General features: G+C 38.8%; 1 protein-coding gene across 1 annotated transcript in view; it reads left to right on the top strand.

Annotated features, from left to right (window-relative positions):
* The first annotated feature begins 232 nt into the window (after positions 1-232).
* Positions 233-16,829, top strand: part of LOC149191581 (autophagy-related protein 18a-like) — a 98,254-nt gene continuing 81,657 nt past the window's right edge. The window contains exon 1 of the mRNA XM_089404339.1: positions 233-1,136. Within this exon, the coding sequence (XP_089260465.1) occupies positions 444-1,136 (693 nt within the window). The 5' untranslated portion in view covers positions 233-443. The remainder of the gene's footprint in view (positions 1,137-16,829) is intronic.

Genomic DNA, 16,829 nt, shown 5'->3' with positions numbered 1-16,829 from the left:
ATATAAATTATCTTTCAAATATAAAAATTTGAATTTAACTGCTCATTAATGAACTCCATCATAACTCAATCCAAAAGTGAAACACCTTCATTCACATGCATTAAAATTAGAAAGTAGGATGCCTACACTCATCTCGACAACTAAGGCCATCTAAACAACCATGTCAGACCCATAGTCCTAATGGTTTCCCACGGTGATGGTGATGTAATGATGCCAACTCACAAAAGGTCCATGTCTTGTCTCATGCAACGAATGCAATATGTCCACCCCCGCCAGTGATCTAAACATTTATCAGACCTTTCAGGGTCCAAGAATGCCAGGTAGGTGACTGTACCAGAGAAAAGAAGACATGGGATCGTAGTTGGTAACTGCGAGCGAGAGAGGTTTTGTTCAATTTTATTCCTTGGGAACCAAAAACCATGCCAGGCTGAGGCTCAGGAGCCATGGGCAGCAGCAGCCGAAAAGTGGTGTTCGTGGGATTCAACCAGGACTACGGGTGCGTGGCGTGTGGGACAGAGCGGGGCTTCAGAGTTTACAACTGCGAGCCCTTCAAGGAGATCTTTCGCAGGGAATTGATATCGAGCATTGGCGGAGGCGGAGATGGATGCGGAATAGGCATCGTGGAGATGGTCTTCCGCAGCAACATATTGGCCATCGTGGGCGGAGGTTCGAATCCCCGTTACCCACCCAACAAAGTGATGATATGGGACGACCACCAGGGCCGATGCATCGGGGAGCTGTCCTTCAGGGCGCAGGTGAGGGCGGTCAGGGTCAGTCGGGACAAGATCGTTGTGGTCTTAGAGCACAAGATCTTTGTCTATGATTTTCCTGCAGACTTGAAGCTTATTCACCAGATGGAGACCATACCGAATGCCAAAGGCCTCGTTGCCCTCTCTTCATCCACTGCACTGGGAAATGGGAATTCTGTGCTTGTGTGCCCTGGGCTTCACCGTGGAGAGGTGCGCGTTGAACATTTGAGCGCGAACAAGGGCAGCAAGACCGACTTCATCGCAGCTCACGATTCCCATCTGGCCTGCTTGGCACTTACTTCGGACGGCCATCGCCTGGCCACATCCAGCGACAAGGGTACCCTCGTTCGCATTTTCAATACACTCGATGGCACCCGATTGCAAGAGGTATTTAACTTCCATGTCTCTTTCTCTCTTTTCATTATATATGCACGTGTGTATTTTCACATTAGGTTATTTATCCTTGTTTAACTTTATTTCTCTATATAAGTACCTAATTTTATGAGAAAATCCAGGTGCATTCTAAAGTCTAATAGCATAGCTTCAGTCTATATGAAAAAGTATATCGATATTATTTATAATATTCTATTTATATAAAATAATATAGCAAAGATCCATTTCAACTTTGGATTTTTTTAAGCTATAAAGAGATTTGTACTTTAATATTTTTTTTATTCATTCTTCTTAGTGTATAATAGATCCTGCGTTGAGATGGATTTATGTATCTTTGTGCTGCTTTCAACCCTTTTCCACACATTTGTACTCGTTTTCTCTGATCTGTGCTAGCTTAATGCTGCTTTCAACCCCATTTCACACCTTTGTACTCGTTTTCTCTGATCATTGGGGAGAAGTTGCACCCAAAATATCGGATTGCAAAAATATATGCATTTTTTTGAAATCAATAGAAAATTTAATTTTAAAATATGAATGAATGATATTTTAATGCCGAGACACTAAAAATAGTCTATGGGACCGAGAAGTACGAAAATTCTGGCCCACATTTTGTGGATGGTAAGTTGGGTAAACCATCGGGGCTTCGCCCAAAGGAAATCAAAGAGAGTCGAACCCATGATCAGCAACAACCGACAACAATATCAAAGAACTTTATGTTTGATTGTAGACCACTTGAGCTAACCCTTGAGAGTACCTCAGTCTGGCAGGCTATGCAATGTGGTCTAGCAGCAACTTGGAACAATGATGACCTAAGTTCAAAACCCAGCAGTTATGCTCCTTTGTTAATGTAGCTGACTGAGTCCTTCTGAGATGTGAAGTTGTCTTAATGCGACAAACGCTGGTTCCATGCTGATACAGAAATGCTGTTAATGGTGGTCCATGTGCTAATGCAATCAGTGTGAGGCCAGGTGCAAGTCCTGGGAAATATAATGAAATATATACTCTTTAGTCATGGGGTGGTCCCTGTGATAATGCAATCAGTGTGAGGCCTGGTGCAAGTCCTGGTCCTGGGAATATGATAGAATAGATACTCAGTCATGCGAATATGATGGAATGGATACTCAGTCATGCGAATATGATGGAATGGATACTCAGTCATGCGATCGTAACAAAAGAAAGGTCATTGGATCGCAAAGCTGATATCTTTGTAACATGAGGATGCATACCTGATCTTGGGGGTGCACTTGCTCATTCCTTGCACCCCTGAGACGGGGTGTGTGACAAAAGGTTTATCCATGCCCCTTGTTTTGCTCGCTCCCCATGCTCTCAAGAGGAGGGGGCACTTTGCTAAATGTTTTGCCACACCCAAGAGGAGGGGGCACTTTGCTAAATGTTTTGCCACACGTCACTTTTTGCGACAGGCATCTTGAAAAACAAGTGTCTGCAAGCTCAGGGGCGTTCTCTGCTCACACTCCTCAGCCTCAAGATGGGGGGTGCAGTGTGAAACATTTTTCCATGGTCTTTGTTTTGCTCACTCCCTGTGCCTCCAAGATAGGGGTGTGCCTGGTGAAATGTTTTGCCATGCCCTCCTTTTTGTGAAATGCACGGTGAAATATTTCACCTATGTGCAGGCATGTATTTCAAAAAGGGGCATGTGGACACTCCCTGGTGCATGCCGCTACCCTCCCCTTTTTCTTTTTTAAGAAAACATAAAAACCAAAAACATGTAAAGAAGCAAAGTAAAACCTATTTCTTTAACCTAATCTAGCTCTCCATATGTTATTCCACCTCCTTTCACTTACCATATGATTTTATCTTGTAGCTTGGCCACCAATTTGCTTAGAGTGTTGATTTCTCTTCTATTGGAGCCACTGATGCGTCTTGAGCCTGATTTTTCAATGGGAAGGCCTTCCTCACTACGTCCAGCTGCCAAGGAAGAGGTACAGGGTGTTGTTTATAACCAAGCTGCCCAAGGAGGAAGGACTAGAAACGACAGCCAAACTGACCCAATGAGGATAGCAGTTACAGCTATCATTTTGATTGTGGGTTTTGCTGGGATAGCTTGGGTTTCACTGTAAACAGACTAATTTAAACTTACAGTTTGGTATTTAACAGCCAAGGAGATAGTTACAGCCATTTATCAGTGATTATCTAGCAATGTGGAGGTGGGGTTAAATCATTGCTGTTTTTAATTTCTGAGCAGTTTTTTTAATTATATTTCGTGTTTATCATTCCAGCCGTTAAACTCAGCCTTTGGGCATCTCATCAACCATGGAAATCTGAAAACAAATTCCGTGGATGCATTTTAATTTAAAAGTTAAAACCCTTGCTGCAAGTTGTCAAAAATTAAAAAATCTGCACAAATAGCTTCAAAGTGAGGAATGTGAGTCACTCCACCAACAGCATTAGCATTAGCAGTGACAATGATTACGTGTTCAAGCAGGGGGTCATGTTGGGACAGATATTGGAAGTGGGAGTACAACTGCCACATCATCAAGGTTAGGTCAAAATGAAATTCGAAGAAATCTCTGCCCATCAAAAGCATTGGCCGAATATGCAAAGGGAACATTTGAGGAAAAAACCACTTTTGCTATATGCAACCAAAGTACTTAGCTTCCAACCAAGAGAGAACCGAGAAGGCGAAGTGGTGGGTCACGTCATTGGACATGCAATGTTTGTGGCCACCCTTTTGTTGGGAGTTATAATTGAGTTAGGTAGCACCTTCCGAGCATAAGTGGCAAATGGGCTAAAAAATGTATCTCTGAAATTAATCATGCTACAAAGATCCAAGCTTTGAGGATGCAAATGGTAGTGGATGCAAAGGGCACTTTCTCTAGCCAAAATGTCATCTCCCAACATGATCACAATGTAGAAGTGAGTTATCAAATGAAAGCTAATCCATCCACCATTATGCCTCCGATAATGCTTTTTTTGGACTTCTTCATCTAAACAGAAGGTTTCTTGTTCTTGTGCAATAGGTGGCATGTTAATTTGGCAGCTTAGTGACAAATTCCAACCATGGGACGAGATTCTTATTTTCGAGAGGACCAATCCTGACTATTGAAGCGCTCAACTTGGACAAGGGAAAATGTATTTTTGAATTAAAGCCCACATGTGCACATTTGATCAGGTTGGCCCTAAAGCAAATTGGACACCCTTGGAAGGTTATAAATACAAGTGACCTCAACCTTATTTGGACATGATCACGAGACATTCTTCTATTCTCTTCTTTGGTTTGGCTCACATAGGTTTGAGGCAAGTTGGCGGAGATTGGTTGGCAGAGTTCCGAAATTGCAGGGTTCGAAGCTCACATCTTTGTTTTTAGGGTTTTGGGTCGCAGCTACAGGTATGTAATGGAGAAATTTCGACTGCAGTCACAAGCATGTCATGGAGAAATTTCGACCGAAGCCTTTCAGCCACATGCATGACATGTCTTCCTTGCGACTGGAATCGAAGTTTTCGCCCGTTGACTGCAGAGTTCGATAGTTGATTACAGACAATGACAGTTGACTATAGGTTCTTGAATCAGGGTTTTTGGATTATTAGCATGGTTGGGTTCACCTTATGGATATTGTTTAGTTGATTTTGTTGGATAGTTGTATGGATGAAAATATGGGTCATTGTACTATCTTTTGCTGAATCATTCAATGACAATCTAATAAGAAGAAGAATTTGAAAGGGTTTTCCTAGTAGTGGGTTTTGCCTTGGTCTCTGACCAATCCTGACATCTCTATGTGTGAATGCTTTTCTTCTATTGTTCCTTTGTGTTCTGTTGCATTGACGATGATATTGTTCTTTCTACATAGTTGCATATGTTGCTGAATAATGATGTAAAATAGAATATTGATATGATGCTATGGGGTGAATTTAAATATGTAATTAATGAAATGCAATTATCAAAGCAAAAATCAATATAGCCCTTAGAAAAAATAATATGGTATTAGAGTTGCGTTGACGAAAAGTCACCCCTTTGAAGACACCCTTAATGTATGCAAGAGAAGATGGAGGAGACCTAAAAGAATACTAGGGTTTGAAAGAAGCTCTAGGAAATTTGGTTATTAGGGTTTGATAGGTTTGGGAGAAACCCTGGTTTATGGCAAAGATTTGAGATATGTAATTTAGAAACCCTAGCATGACTGATGTGAAGATGTACAAGCACTTGTGATAGATTTGATGAAGCCCTAGATGGGATAGTCTCTATTAGCCCTGGTGGGATATTCTCTATTAGCCCTGGTTGCTGATAAAGTTGGTTGAAATATTGAAGGCAACATTGTCATATGGACAATGGACAATGATGGCTCTTGAAGGGAGATGATAACCTCTCATTGAAGATAAGTACTTTTTGATTTATGGTACTTGTTTATGTCTTTACTTTTGTTTAGACTTATTGATTTGATTATTGTTTTGATTATTACTTTTTGCATGCGTATTTGAGTATTTGGATGCTTCTAACCTCATGTTGAGTTGTGATAAGTGGATCCTTCTTGAGGATCATGGCTAGTGCAGAAAGAGAAGAACTAGCATTGTAAAAGGTAAAGAGGCACTTGATGAAAAGTTGACAAAGTGCTATCGCTGCCTATGGAAAATAAGAAGGTGCACATGTATTTGAACACTCAAGGTATGTATGGTGCTTTATTTCAATGTTATGGCTGCAATATAGGATGGCGAGGTAAGCCCTAAGGTATGATGGGAATGTCACTTTCACAAATAGCTCATGCATATGAAAGTTTGATTCATGGTACTCATGATGGGATGGTATACTTGATCGTAAACAAAGTATCTTACCTTTTAGACATGATGAAATTTTTGATTCTATGAAGCTGCTTAATATTGATCTTTGATATATTGGTATACTTTATGTTTGGCTAACTTTATCATTTTGGATATCCCATAAGGAAGGCTAGCACCTTGATTCTAATAGATGATAACTTGATACTGTTGATAATGTTTGTGATAAGCATGGTAACCTTAATGATGAAAGTTTGACAATAAGATTGATATACAGGATCTTCTTGTTGCTCTTGGTTAGGTTTTGATAAACTAAGTAATTATGTCATATGGTAAAATCTGGATGACTTGACTTGATGGACTAAGCTATGTAAGTGATATTGTGTTCATGATCTTTCAAGTATGATGAATCACCTGTCTGCTGCCCTAATCATAAGACTCTAACTCTTGACAAAAGTTTGATGTCAAGTTTATATATGATGATGAATTAGCTTACGCTGACATGTTATGAATATGATGGATATATGTTTTAGAACCCAATATAGCTAGATTATATGATTTAGCAGTTTTGCTGATGCATGACTAGTATTTTGATAGACAAGTTGATGTTTGGATGATGATGACTGAAGTGGCTTCCCTTTCAGAGGGAGAATCTATTTATAAGATCCCTTCTCCTATTGTCATTTGCATTAGATGTATAGGAGATTCTTTACTGTTGAAGTATGTTTTTCTAGACATAAATAAACAAATATATGATATTGTTGGTCTGCAGCAAGTTCTAGTTTGAGAAGGGAGAGTTTTCCTTAAGCCTCAACTGCACGAAAGTAAGCTTATCAATGCGGTTATAGCCCTCCAGCCGCACGAAAGAAGGTCTATGGGTGTTGTTGTGTCTGTAGGTCACAAAATCTGGAGCCTCATGCACAAAATCAGAAGTGCACTTGGAGTATGATAGTCCTACAGATATGGAGCAAACAACTAAAAGTTCTATGAGCAGGGAAGTTTGAATGTTTGACTTACTATAGAGAAGGTAAACATGTTGACTAAACTTGTGTTTGTAGGGGACTGAAATATGCATATTAATATGTTGTTTGATTTGATCATTGAAGTTAGTATATGACAACATTTGATAACAATTGCAAGGGTTTGACAAGATTTGGCTTGTTGGCTTGACTTGGTGAGCATATTGACTTGGATGATTGATGATGCTTTAGATTAAGTTTAGAACTTTGACATGATGCTTGATGGTTCATAGATATGTTTTGGCTTATATTCACAATGATAACAAGTTAGAGTTTTGATCTGATTTGGTACTTGATCACTGATGATTTGCCTTGATGACAATGCTATGTGGGCATAGTGACTTTCAGTGATTAATGTTGGCATTGATTTTGTATTGGCTTCATTGGCATTGGCACATTGGTTGAAGTATAAACAATTGTGACTTATCCTTGGTATATGCATGAAACTTATATGATTTGTCCTTGATATATACATCTTATTTAGTGGCAGAAATGATTCATAAGGATGGCTTGATATTTCTTACTAACAATTTGTTGACATGACAATAGATGAAGTCATAACTTGGCATTTGGATGTCTACCTGACATTTGGTCCAAAGAGTTTGTCACATGAATATTGGCAGAAACTTTTATGAGTTGTATGTTAGTTTTGATCTAGCATCTAAGGCTTGATAAGTTGACTTAGTTGATTTGATTGCACAATACTGATTTGTGTAAGGTTGAGCATATTGGTTTGATCAGTATTATGTTTTGCATAAATAATTACAGGAAGCAAGCTTCCCGAGCCTAGTATGTTTGCAATGACAGTTACCTGGTGAAGCCACGAAGATGTGTCGATCCAAACCTCTACTTCAAAAGTGGTCCAAGGTATAACTTTGATTTTGGTTTTATACGCTGATGATTTATTCTTAACAGGTAATGAGCCTTTGATGATCAAAGAAAGAGGGAGTTGGCCTTTGAAGTTCGAAATGATGAATCATGGCATGGTGAATTACTCTTTGAATTTTGGAAAAGAAAATCTATATCGTAAAGCTATTGAAGAGTTTTTGGAAAGTGGAAATGCAAATCCTTGGACACTTCGATTGAATTTCAAGAAGTTATGTAGAGATATTACTGAACTTGACTTGGCAACTAATAGTTGATTGAAGCATTGATGTTCTTATGAACACCCATTCGTGTGTATATATATATATATATATATATATATATATATATATATATATGTTTTACATAGAACCTGAGTGAATTCATGATTGAGCCGCTTCATAAGCATTGAGTTATCGCCAAGCATGCTTCAAGATATTTGCATGGGGCGATCAATTTTTTGGTTTGAGATATTCTTCCTATGATATGTGATTACATGACTGTATTGATGTTGATAAGGATTGTGATTGATGATATAAGCACATCTGTGTGTTGCCTTAGTATGAGATCTGCCATGATATTTTGGATGAGAAGTCCATAGCTTTAAGCACGACCAAGGTTGAGTACGATGTTGCTAGCATGGCTAGCTGTGAGACAAGTTGACAAAGCTCTTTGATGAGCTGTTTGAGTAGGTTCTAGATGTGACAGTGATACATTACGATAATATTGAACAGGGTCCAATTGACGAAGAATCTCGTATATAGCTAGGACTGAGATATCTTCAGCCAATGCTGTTGTATGAGACAAGCTTAGGCTTGTGGTTGCTGCCTCCGTGAGAGAGAGGATGAATATGGTATCCTTTTTGTGATACATATATATATATATTTTGTTCTAATATGATATTTGATTTGATGACCTGCATGAACACGAGACTACTACTATTGCTACTATTGAGACATGACGATTACTAGATATGAGCACGATGATATGTTTATGATCTACAGAGAGCAGGACTAATCGAGAACACTGAGCCAACTCTACCCCCCTGTCTGAGCTCCTAGGGTGAGGAATTAAGATGGAGGGCTCCTGGGGTTGAGGGATCTTTGGGCAATAGGGTCGTAGATGTTGCTCCCATATCTGTCACCCATAGGGTGTGTGTGATCCTTGTCCATTTTGACAATTCAAATATCTCCCCCTATCTTGGTCTATGCAGAGTATACCCTAGTTGGCATCATACCCACAAGTTGGGCTTGTTGGGATTGTCCCTCCCTGTTTGGCCAGCGGGTTGAGGAGGTTTGGGGTTATGTGATCCTTACCTTTGGTAAATGGGTATCTCACCCAAGCTCAAATTATGATGCAGGTGTTCTAACACATGACTTTTGAGGGTCATTGTTGGGAAGATCAGTGGGCAATAGGATGGGTTGAGATGTGCTCCCCTATATCACCTATTGCTCGATATGGGGTTGGAGATATTTTGCTCCCCCATGAGATTCCAGGTTGAGACTAAGCTCCCCGGTGTGGTTTCAGGTTGAGATGTGCTCCCTGATGTTGTTCCGAATTGAGATAGGTTCTCCGATGTTGATGCGGGTGGTAGATTTGGCTCCCGCTGATGCTTCCCGGGTAGTAGCATTGGGCTCCTCGCTGGTGGCGATTCTGAGTGGTAGTAGTGGCTCCTCGATGGATAAAAGGCAGTAGCTTAGGCTCCCCTCCGTTGTCAAATTCCTCTTCTTTTAGATTCGAGAATATTCAACATATAAGTAGAGACAATCAAGAGATGAGCAATGATGACGTTAGATGATGAGGATACTTGAAACAGGACATGATCTGATGATAGGATACTTGCGATGATTACATGATGCAATTGGAATTTCTCCCTAGTTGAAAGAGAGTGTTAGTGTGGCAACTTAGTGACAAATTCCAACCATGGGCTGAGATTCCTCTTTTCGAGAGGACCAATTTTGACTATTGAAGCGCTCAACTTGGACAAGGGAAAATGTACTTTTGAATTAAAGCACACATGTGCACATTTGATCAGGTTGGCCCTAAAGCAAATTGGACACCCTTGGAAGGTTATAAATACAAGTGACCTTAACCTCATTTGGACATGATTGTGAAACATTCTTCTATTCTCTTCTTTGGTTTGGCTTGCACAGGTCTGAGGCAAGTTTGCGGGATTGGTTAGCACAGGTCTGAAATTGTAGGGTCTGAAGCTCGCATCTTTGTTTTTAGGGTTTTGGGTCCTAGCCGTAGGCATGTCATGGAGAACTTTTGACTGCAGTTGTAGGCATGTCATGGAGAAATTTTGACTGAAGCCATTCAACCGCATGCATGACACATATTCCCTGCGACTGGAACCTAAAGGTTGAATTTTTCAGTTGACTAAAGTTTTCGCCTGTTGACTGCAAAGTTCGACAGTTGACTATAGACAGTGACAATTGACTACAAGTTCTTGAATCAGGGTTTTTGGATTATTAGCATGGTTGGGTTAACCTTATGGATATTGTTTAGTTGATTTTGTTAGATAGTTGTACTCTCTTTTGCTGAATCATTCAATGACAATCTAATAAGAAGAAGATTTTGAAAGGGTTTTTAGGGGGCGGGTTCTTGGACTAATCCTGTTGTCTCTATGTGTGAATGCTTTTCTTCTATTGTTCTTTTGTGTTCTGCTACATTAATGATGATATTGTTCTTTCTACATAGTTGCATATGTTGCTGTAAATCTGAATAATGATATGATGCTATGGGGTGAATTTAAATATGGAAATAATGAAATGCAATTATCAAAGCAAAGAACAATATAGCCCTAAAAAATATTAACATGGCACTATTACAAGGATGTATAATGGGTTGCAACATAATGATGTAGATAATGTCATTGGCAAATTTCTTTTTGCAATGGCAGTTATTTCCGTGTTACTTGCTCTCCTTGTTATAAGGAGATGGTCTATGCAAATGCAACATTGGGATCAATGTTGCAAAAATCGCGATAACATTGCCACATTGTGATTTTGTTTGGGCGTAAATTTTTTTAGTCAAAAAGTTAGACTGCTGATAAAATCACAATTTATGTAGAAAAATTGTGTAAAAATAGTGCCACGAACGAAAAATATCACCAACATGCACCCAGGCTGGATTTAAGTGAATTTCTTGTTTTTTTGACTCATTTTTCAAATAGTGAGCACGATTTGGAGAGCAGAGAAGGATGAGAACAAGGTTTTTTGAGCAGAGGAGGAGAACACGATTTTTCTGTTGAAGGAAATGTAATTAGGTTCGGTCTTCATAAATGTACTTTTGATATTTGTATTCAAAAAAAGAAATATTATTTTTATAATATATGTCAATGAGTTTCTTGCTCATTGAAATAGGTCTAGCGCATGTTAAGTGCTATACGTGAGTCAAATAGTCAAAAGGAAATGTTGAAGGCCTTAAGGGCATGTTACACCATGTATGAATATGTATTGAAGTCAAGAGAATACCTCCAAGCAAAGTCAAGTCTCCTCCTATGCAAAGGCACCATCAAAGAAGCTCCTTCAAGCATAAAAACCATTTGAAGTCTACTCAACAAGTCGGCCTGCAAGTAGGCCTAAAAGGAGGGATAGTCCTCTATAAATAGGCGCTGTCCACTCCAATACAACGCAATCAAGGAGCTCTGAAATCAGTGAAGTAAGGAGGCAAGTAAAGGGTAATAAAAGGATGAGAAAAGGGTCTCCAAGGACAACGAGGAAGAAGGAAGAAACACCGAGCCCTAGAGGTCTGTTTTAGGGCTTATTACATTCACACGTGCGAGAAAAGGAGGGCTATCTGCAGTCATTACATCAACACTATCACAATCACATATCTCTCATTGTTTGGGCTATCAAAGTAGGCCTATAAGGCCTCTCTCTCAAGCGAAGAAGAGGCTCACTCAAGCGAGGAAGAAAGGAAGACTCTATCATAAGAATCTGGAAGGAATCCTCCCACACGTGCGAGAAACTAGGGCTGCACTACAGTCATAACAAGTCTGCAACTACACATCAAGAAGGAGCTCGATTGGACAAGAGAAGGAAGGTATCCTTATAGATGAAATACTTCACTAAGTATCAAAGATATGTATCTCTTCTAGAGCTAGCATAACAAGGACTATCACCAGTTGCCAGAAGAACGAAGTGCCGAAAGAAGGAGGACGAAGTGCCAGAAGAAGGAAGGACTTGACTTGTGCTTGGAGGATATTCTTATCAAGGGTCTAGGGTTTGGCATTGATCAATAAAAGCTTCAATAAGAGAAACTCACGAAACGGTTTTCCTCTCAAGAGAAGAGAGGTTTTGGCCCTGGTAGAGAGCCAACATCTTGTGTTCTTGTTCTTATGTTTTGGTAGCAGTTTGATGAAGCACACACACATGCATTAATAATAATAAGAAGAAGATTAAGCTAACAAGAAAAGGTAAAAAGGCTCCACAAATTGTTATCAAGTAACGAAGAATCACACTACACCTAATTTGCTCAAGATTCTTCAACATTTTCTTCGCCATCACCATCAATTTTTGCAGTGGGGATCAATTTCCCTTCATAGTGGGTGCACTTGTAGGTATCAATTTCCGCCCATTTCCTTAGATTTTTCTTGGGGTTTTAGTACTCATTTTTTTCATGATTCTGCTAGGGAGAGAGAGTGTTTTTTTGCCATCATCAATTTGTTGAGTGGAGAGGGTTTCTCGACTCATGGCCAACTTCCCACAACCATTTTGCATGTTGTAGGTATGCCAATCTATTATTGCAACTTTTTTTGTCATTAAATTTGTCTTTTGTATGCGATTTTTTAAAATAATTTTAAATGTTGATTGTAAAAATGTTGATTTTTATTTTTGTTGTGTAATTTTTTGGAGTTAAACTATGTAGATTTTTCGAAACATCTGATGTTTCGAGTGGACACACCACCCATCATCAGGGACACAAAGCTTGCAAGGATGGGTGGAGTGTCCACTCGAAACATCAGACATTTTGAAATATCCACAGTGTAAATCCAAAAATTTACACAAGTTGACAAAATATGAAAAGTTCCACATTCAGATTTTTTTTTTTTCAAAATTTTTTGTGCCCTTTGTTCAATCATTACATTGAAGAGTCAAGACTAAAAAATTAAAAATGTCGAAAAATTTGGACCCTATGTGGGAATGTGGTGAACCCAAGGGGGGAGGGTTCAATAGACAAAAATGAATTGTATGTTGTAGGAACAATTGAAACTCTACCTTGCACAAATTTCGGCACATGATGTAGGAATTTGCTTAAATCAAATCCAGAAATCATTAGTATTGCCACCAAAGCAATGTAAGATAAAAATGTGGCCAAAGATAACACGACAACTATGAGAAGTCAAATTGGAAGGGGAGGAGGGTGGGAAGCAAGAGTCATTCTTTAGTTAGCATCACCTTCCATAATTGCCAATCCTGCATCTACCTCATCATTTTTTGTTCCTAGATCCACACTTGGTGCACAACTTTCTATCAAGTCGATGCTTAAAAGAAAGAAGGAAGAAGTTGAAAAGCTAGTGGGTAGGTGTTTTCTATGGAGTGACATTCCTTTCAACATTGCCAAGAACAATCCATTCTACCAGCCTATGGTTGATGCTTGCTATTGTTGGCATGGGATAAAAAAGCCCCTTTCTATGAGGAGTTGAGAGGGCCTATTATTCAAAATGACAAAGCTGATTGAACTGCTAGATTGTATGAGTTTACGATGTCATTGGAACACACTAGATGTACTGTGATGTCAAATGGTTGGACTTATCAAAAGGGTAGAACCCTTATTAAATTCTTAGTTAATTATCCCAAGGGGACAATGTTTATGAAATCTGTTGATGCATCTGCTTTTATTAAAGATACACAATTATTATGTGAGTTGTTGGATGTATTCATTTAGGAGGTGGGTCCACAAAATGTTGTTCAAGTCATAATGAACTGCAAATTATGTTGCTTATGGCAGGTTGCTTATGGAGGGGTATTCTAACTTGTTTTGGACACCTTGTGCTGCACACTATATTGATTTGATGTTAGAGGATATAATGTAATTCGTTATGTTGGGGATATTGTTGAATCGTCCAAGAGCATAACAAAATTTATATATAATCATGCATCTATGCTTAACTTGATGGGAAGATTCACAAATAACAAGGTGTTGGTGTGTCTTGCCATTACATTTTGCCACTAGCTTCATATCTCTTCAATCTCTTTTGACTTCGATGTGGGATGTGAATAGAATGTTTATTTCAAAGGAGTAGCGTGCTTTATCTTTTAGTTGGAAATATGAGGGAGAGGCCACATGCATGTTAAATTTCGAACCCTAGCATTCCTGTCGATGATTTCCTACTAGATTTAGATCTATTGAATAGAAGCACGACTAGGGTATTAACTTAAACAAAATATTCAACGAAAATGGGATCCCTTATGGAGAAAATGGTCCAAACTGAGGAAAATACATACAACAAATCTGGATCTAATCCAACAGATCAAGCCCTAGACTTGGCTAATTTGGATCTTCTTGCTACCCCCTTTACTCCTTCTTTAGGCCCAACATACTTGAGTAGAAGTCTTTCTCCACTTGCCACTGTGATGCTTCTCTCGATGTCTTGTGCCTTTGTGTGTTATGTCTTCTCCCTTGGCATAGCCTTTCTTGTTAGAAAATCGAAAAGGCGCAAAATATTCTCTTGTTGATAATTGCTTGTGATTTTCTTTGAGTTCTTATTAGCTTTTTTATGCTCTTCTTTTATCTTAGTTTCATCAAGCAATTACCAAGACTAAAACACGAAGATCAAGTACACCAGAGGTAGGCACTCAGCCAGGGCTAAAACCCCTATATAGGAGAAAACCCAGTCAAAGAACTCTTCCTTTAGTAGATTCAAAATGAGATAGACCAAGACCTTAGACCAATAGACCTTCCTCCTCCACCAAGTCAGCTTTCCAAGATGATTTAGTAGTTTTTTCTTATCCAGTAGCTTCAACCCAACAACTATCCAGAAACTCAACTTCCCAGCTAAAGAATTTTGACCCCCAGCTACAAAATTTCGGCTTAGCTTTAGCTCTGCCATTTTCAGCCCCTCCAATAGCTTCATAACTTCACACATGTGAGAGAGAGAGAGAGAGAGAGAGAGAGAGAGAGAATTTCGACTTATTATGCTTAAGAGAGACCTCCTTCTTCTTCGCTAGTCCTTTCCTTGAAATTCACACTTTTTCTGGCCCCAAAAGTTGCAGATCCGGACATCAACACTTAGGCCGACCATATGTCCTCCCAAGCATCTGCCCTTAGATGCTTCATCTCTCCTATAAACTAAACCAGATATATCCATTTGTCCAAGCATGCTTCCAAAGTGTTCAAGCTTCTTATGGAGAGATTTACCTCTACAAACACAAACCCCAATCAACAATAAACTTTCAAATATATATATACAAGTAAACAGAAACCTTCGGGGTCCTTAATCATCCTGATGCCACTTATATCATCTTAAAGTTATCCATATATATCTTGTCGGAAGCTTTTCTTCTTTTATTTCTTTAGCAACACCTAATACAACCTTAGTACTTTGCAAGTCCATATGTAGTACTTTTATTCAATCTTTGGTTTCCTTCTTTCTTCAAGGTATTTACTATGCCCTCCCTCACAATTGGGGAAATGTACACTTTCTATCTAGGCTCCCTCTTAACTTGGGGAGGTCAATAACTTCCTTATAACATCGAAGAAACTTCAACCTTTCATTCTTTCTCATGGCATCAAAGTTATCTTGCTTATCATCATTCTTATAGCTTCCTTTATCATGCTTATATGAACATCTTCATTATTTTGAAGATTATGTACTTGCAAAAACTTTAATAGCAAGTACATCAAAGTACAAATATATGAAAGCATGAATTTAACTATATCAAATATAATGGAATCATCAAAACAATCGAATACTTTAGACATCAAATACCTAAACCTAGCATAATCAACAAGAGACACATACTAGTCTTCAACCTTTTGCTAGGGTTCTGTCACAAACCCTTCGACTCCATCTCTGAGACACAAAGCCTTAAATATCAACAATTCAATCAAATAACTATCCTACTATACATCTAAGGTTTCAACAATATGCTTTACATGTCAAACTCTACTAGGGTTTGTTGCAAAGCTTAGATTTTATCAACAAAGCTAAACCATATTGAAAACAATATCATCATATCCTAGAATATCAATCTCTACTAGGGCTTTGTTACAAACCCTAGAATTAATAAATTATCAACATTTAGGTTAGCATGCTAGCATATACATATCTAGGATTTCATGCACTAGTATCAATATCCATATCTACTAGCTAAACCCAAGACACAAACATTTATACATCAAAATTAGGGATACAACAATTTCATTCAGGCTAGGTTTTCAATCAGAGGAATACACACCTAGGGTTTCATTCCTAGAATCTTATTTACAAGGGTTTTGTTCACAAACCCTAAAGATTTAGGGTTTCAATACATAACTTAGACATTAACAACAAACCTTAAAGAACTAGGGTTTCTGTCATAACAATACCAAAACCCTAAACATCGAAATAATATCAACCCTAAGTAGACTAGGGTTTCATAATCAATATTGACATACCCTTAGCAACAAGAGGCTAGGGTTTTATAGTGAACCCTAAAGGTTAGGGTTACACAAGAATTATCAAATAATATCACGAGGGTAGATTCAATCTAATGATTAATCACCCTAACAAGAATCTTTCTGATTCAAAACCTTAGACATAACATTGTCATTAATGTAAAACAAATTTGAACAAAAGAATGATCGTACCTTTTATATGAAGAAAACTTTATAACAACGCTTATAGTCTAAGGCACACCTTTGAGTTGTTTCTTAACAAACCTCGTAGGACATCAATTCTTGAAGAGCTTTTCTTTGCAACAAAACTCAATGTTCCATGGGGACTTGCCCCCCCCTAGGGGTCTAGTTTCCTCGCTCCCCCATGCTCCGGGTACTTGGGGACGAGTAGGGGACATTTCCCCACGCCCCCAAAAATGAGGAAACTTAGGGGGACGTGCCAAGGAGTCATTTCCCTTTCTTGAGGGGGCGT

Source organism: Pinus tabuliformis, chromosome 2_2 (assembly GCF_031772625.1).
Source record: "Pinus tabuliformis cultivar Carrire ecotype Pingquan chromosome 2_2, CPIR1, whole genome shotgun sequence".
Lineage (NCBI taxonomy): Eukaryota > Viridiplantae > Streptophyta > Pinopsida > Pinales > Pinaceae > Pinus > Pinus tabuliformis.
This window is presented reverse-complemented; position numbering and strand designations above follow the sequence as displayed.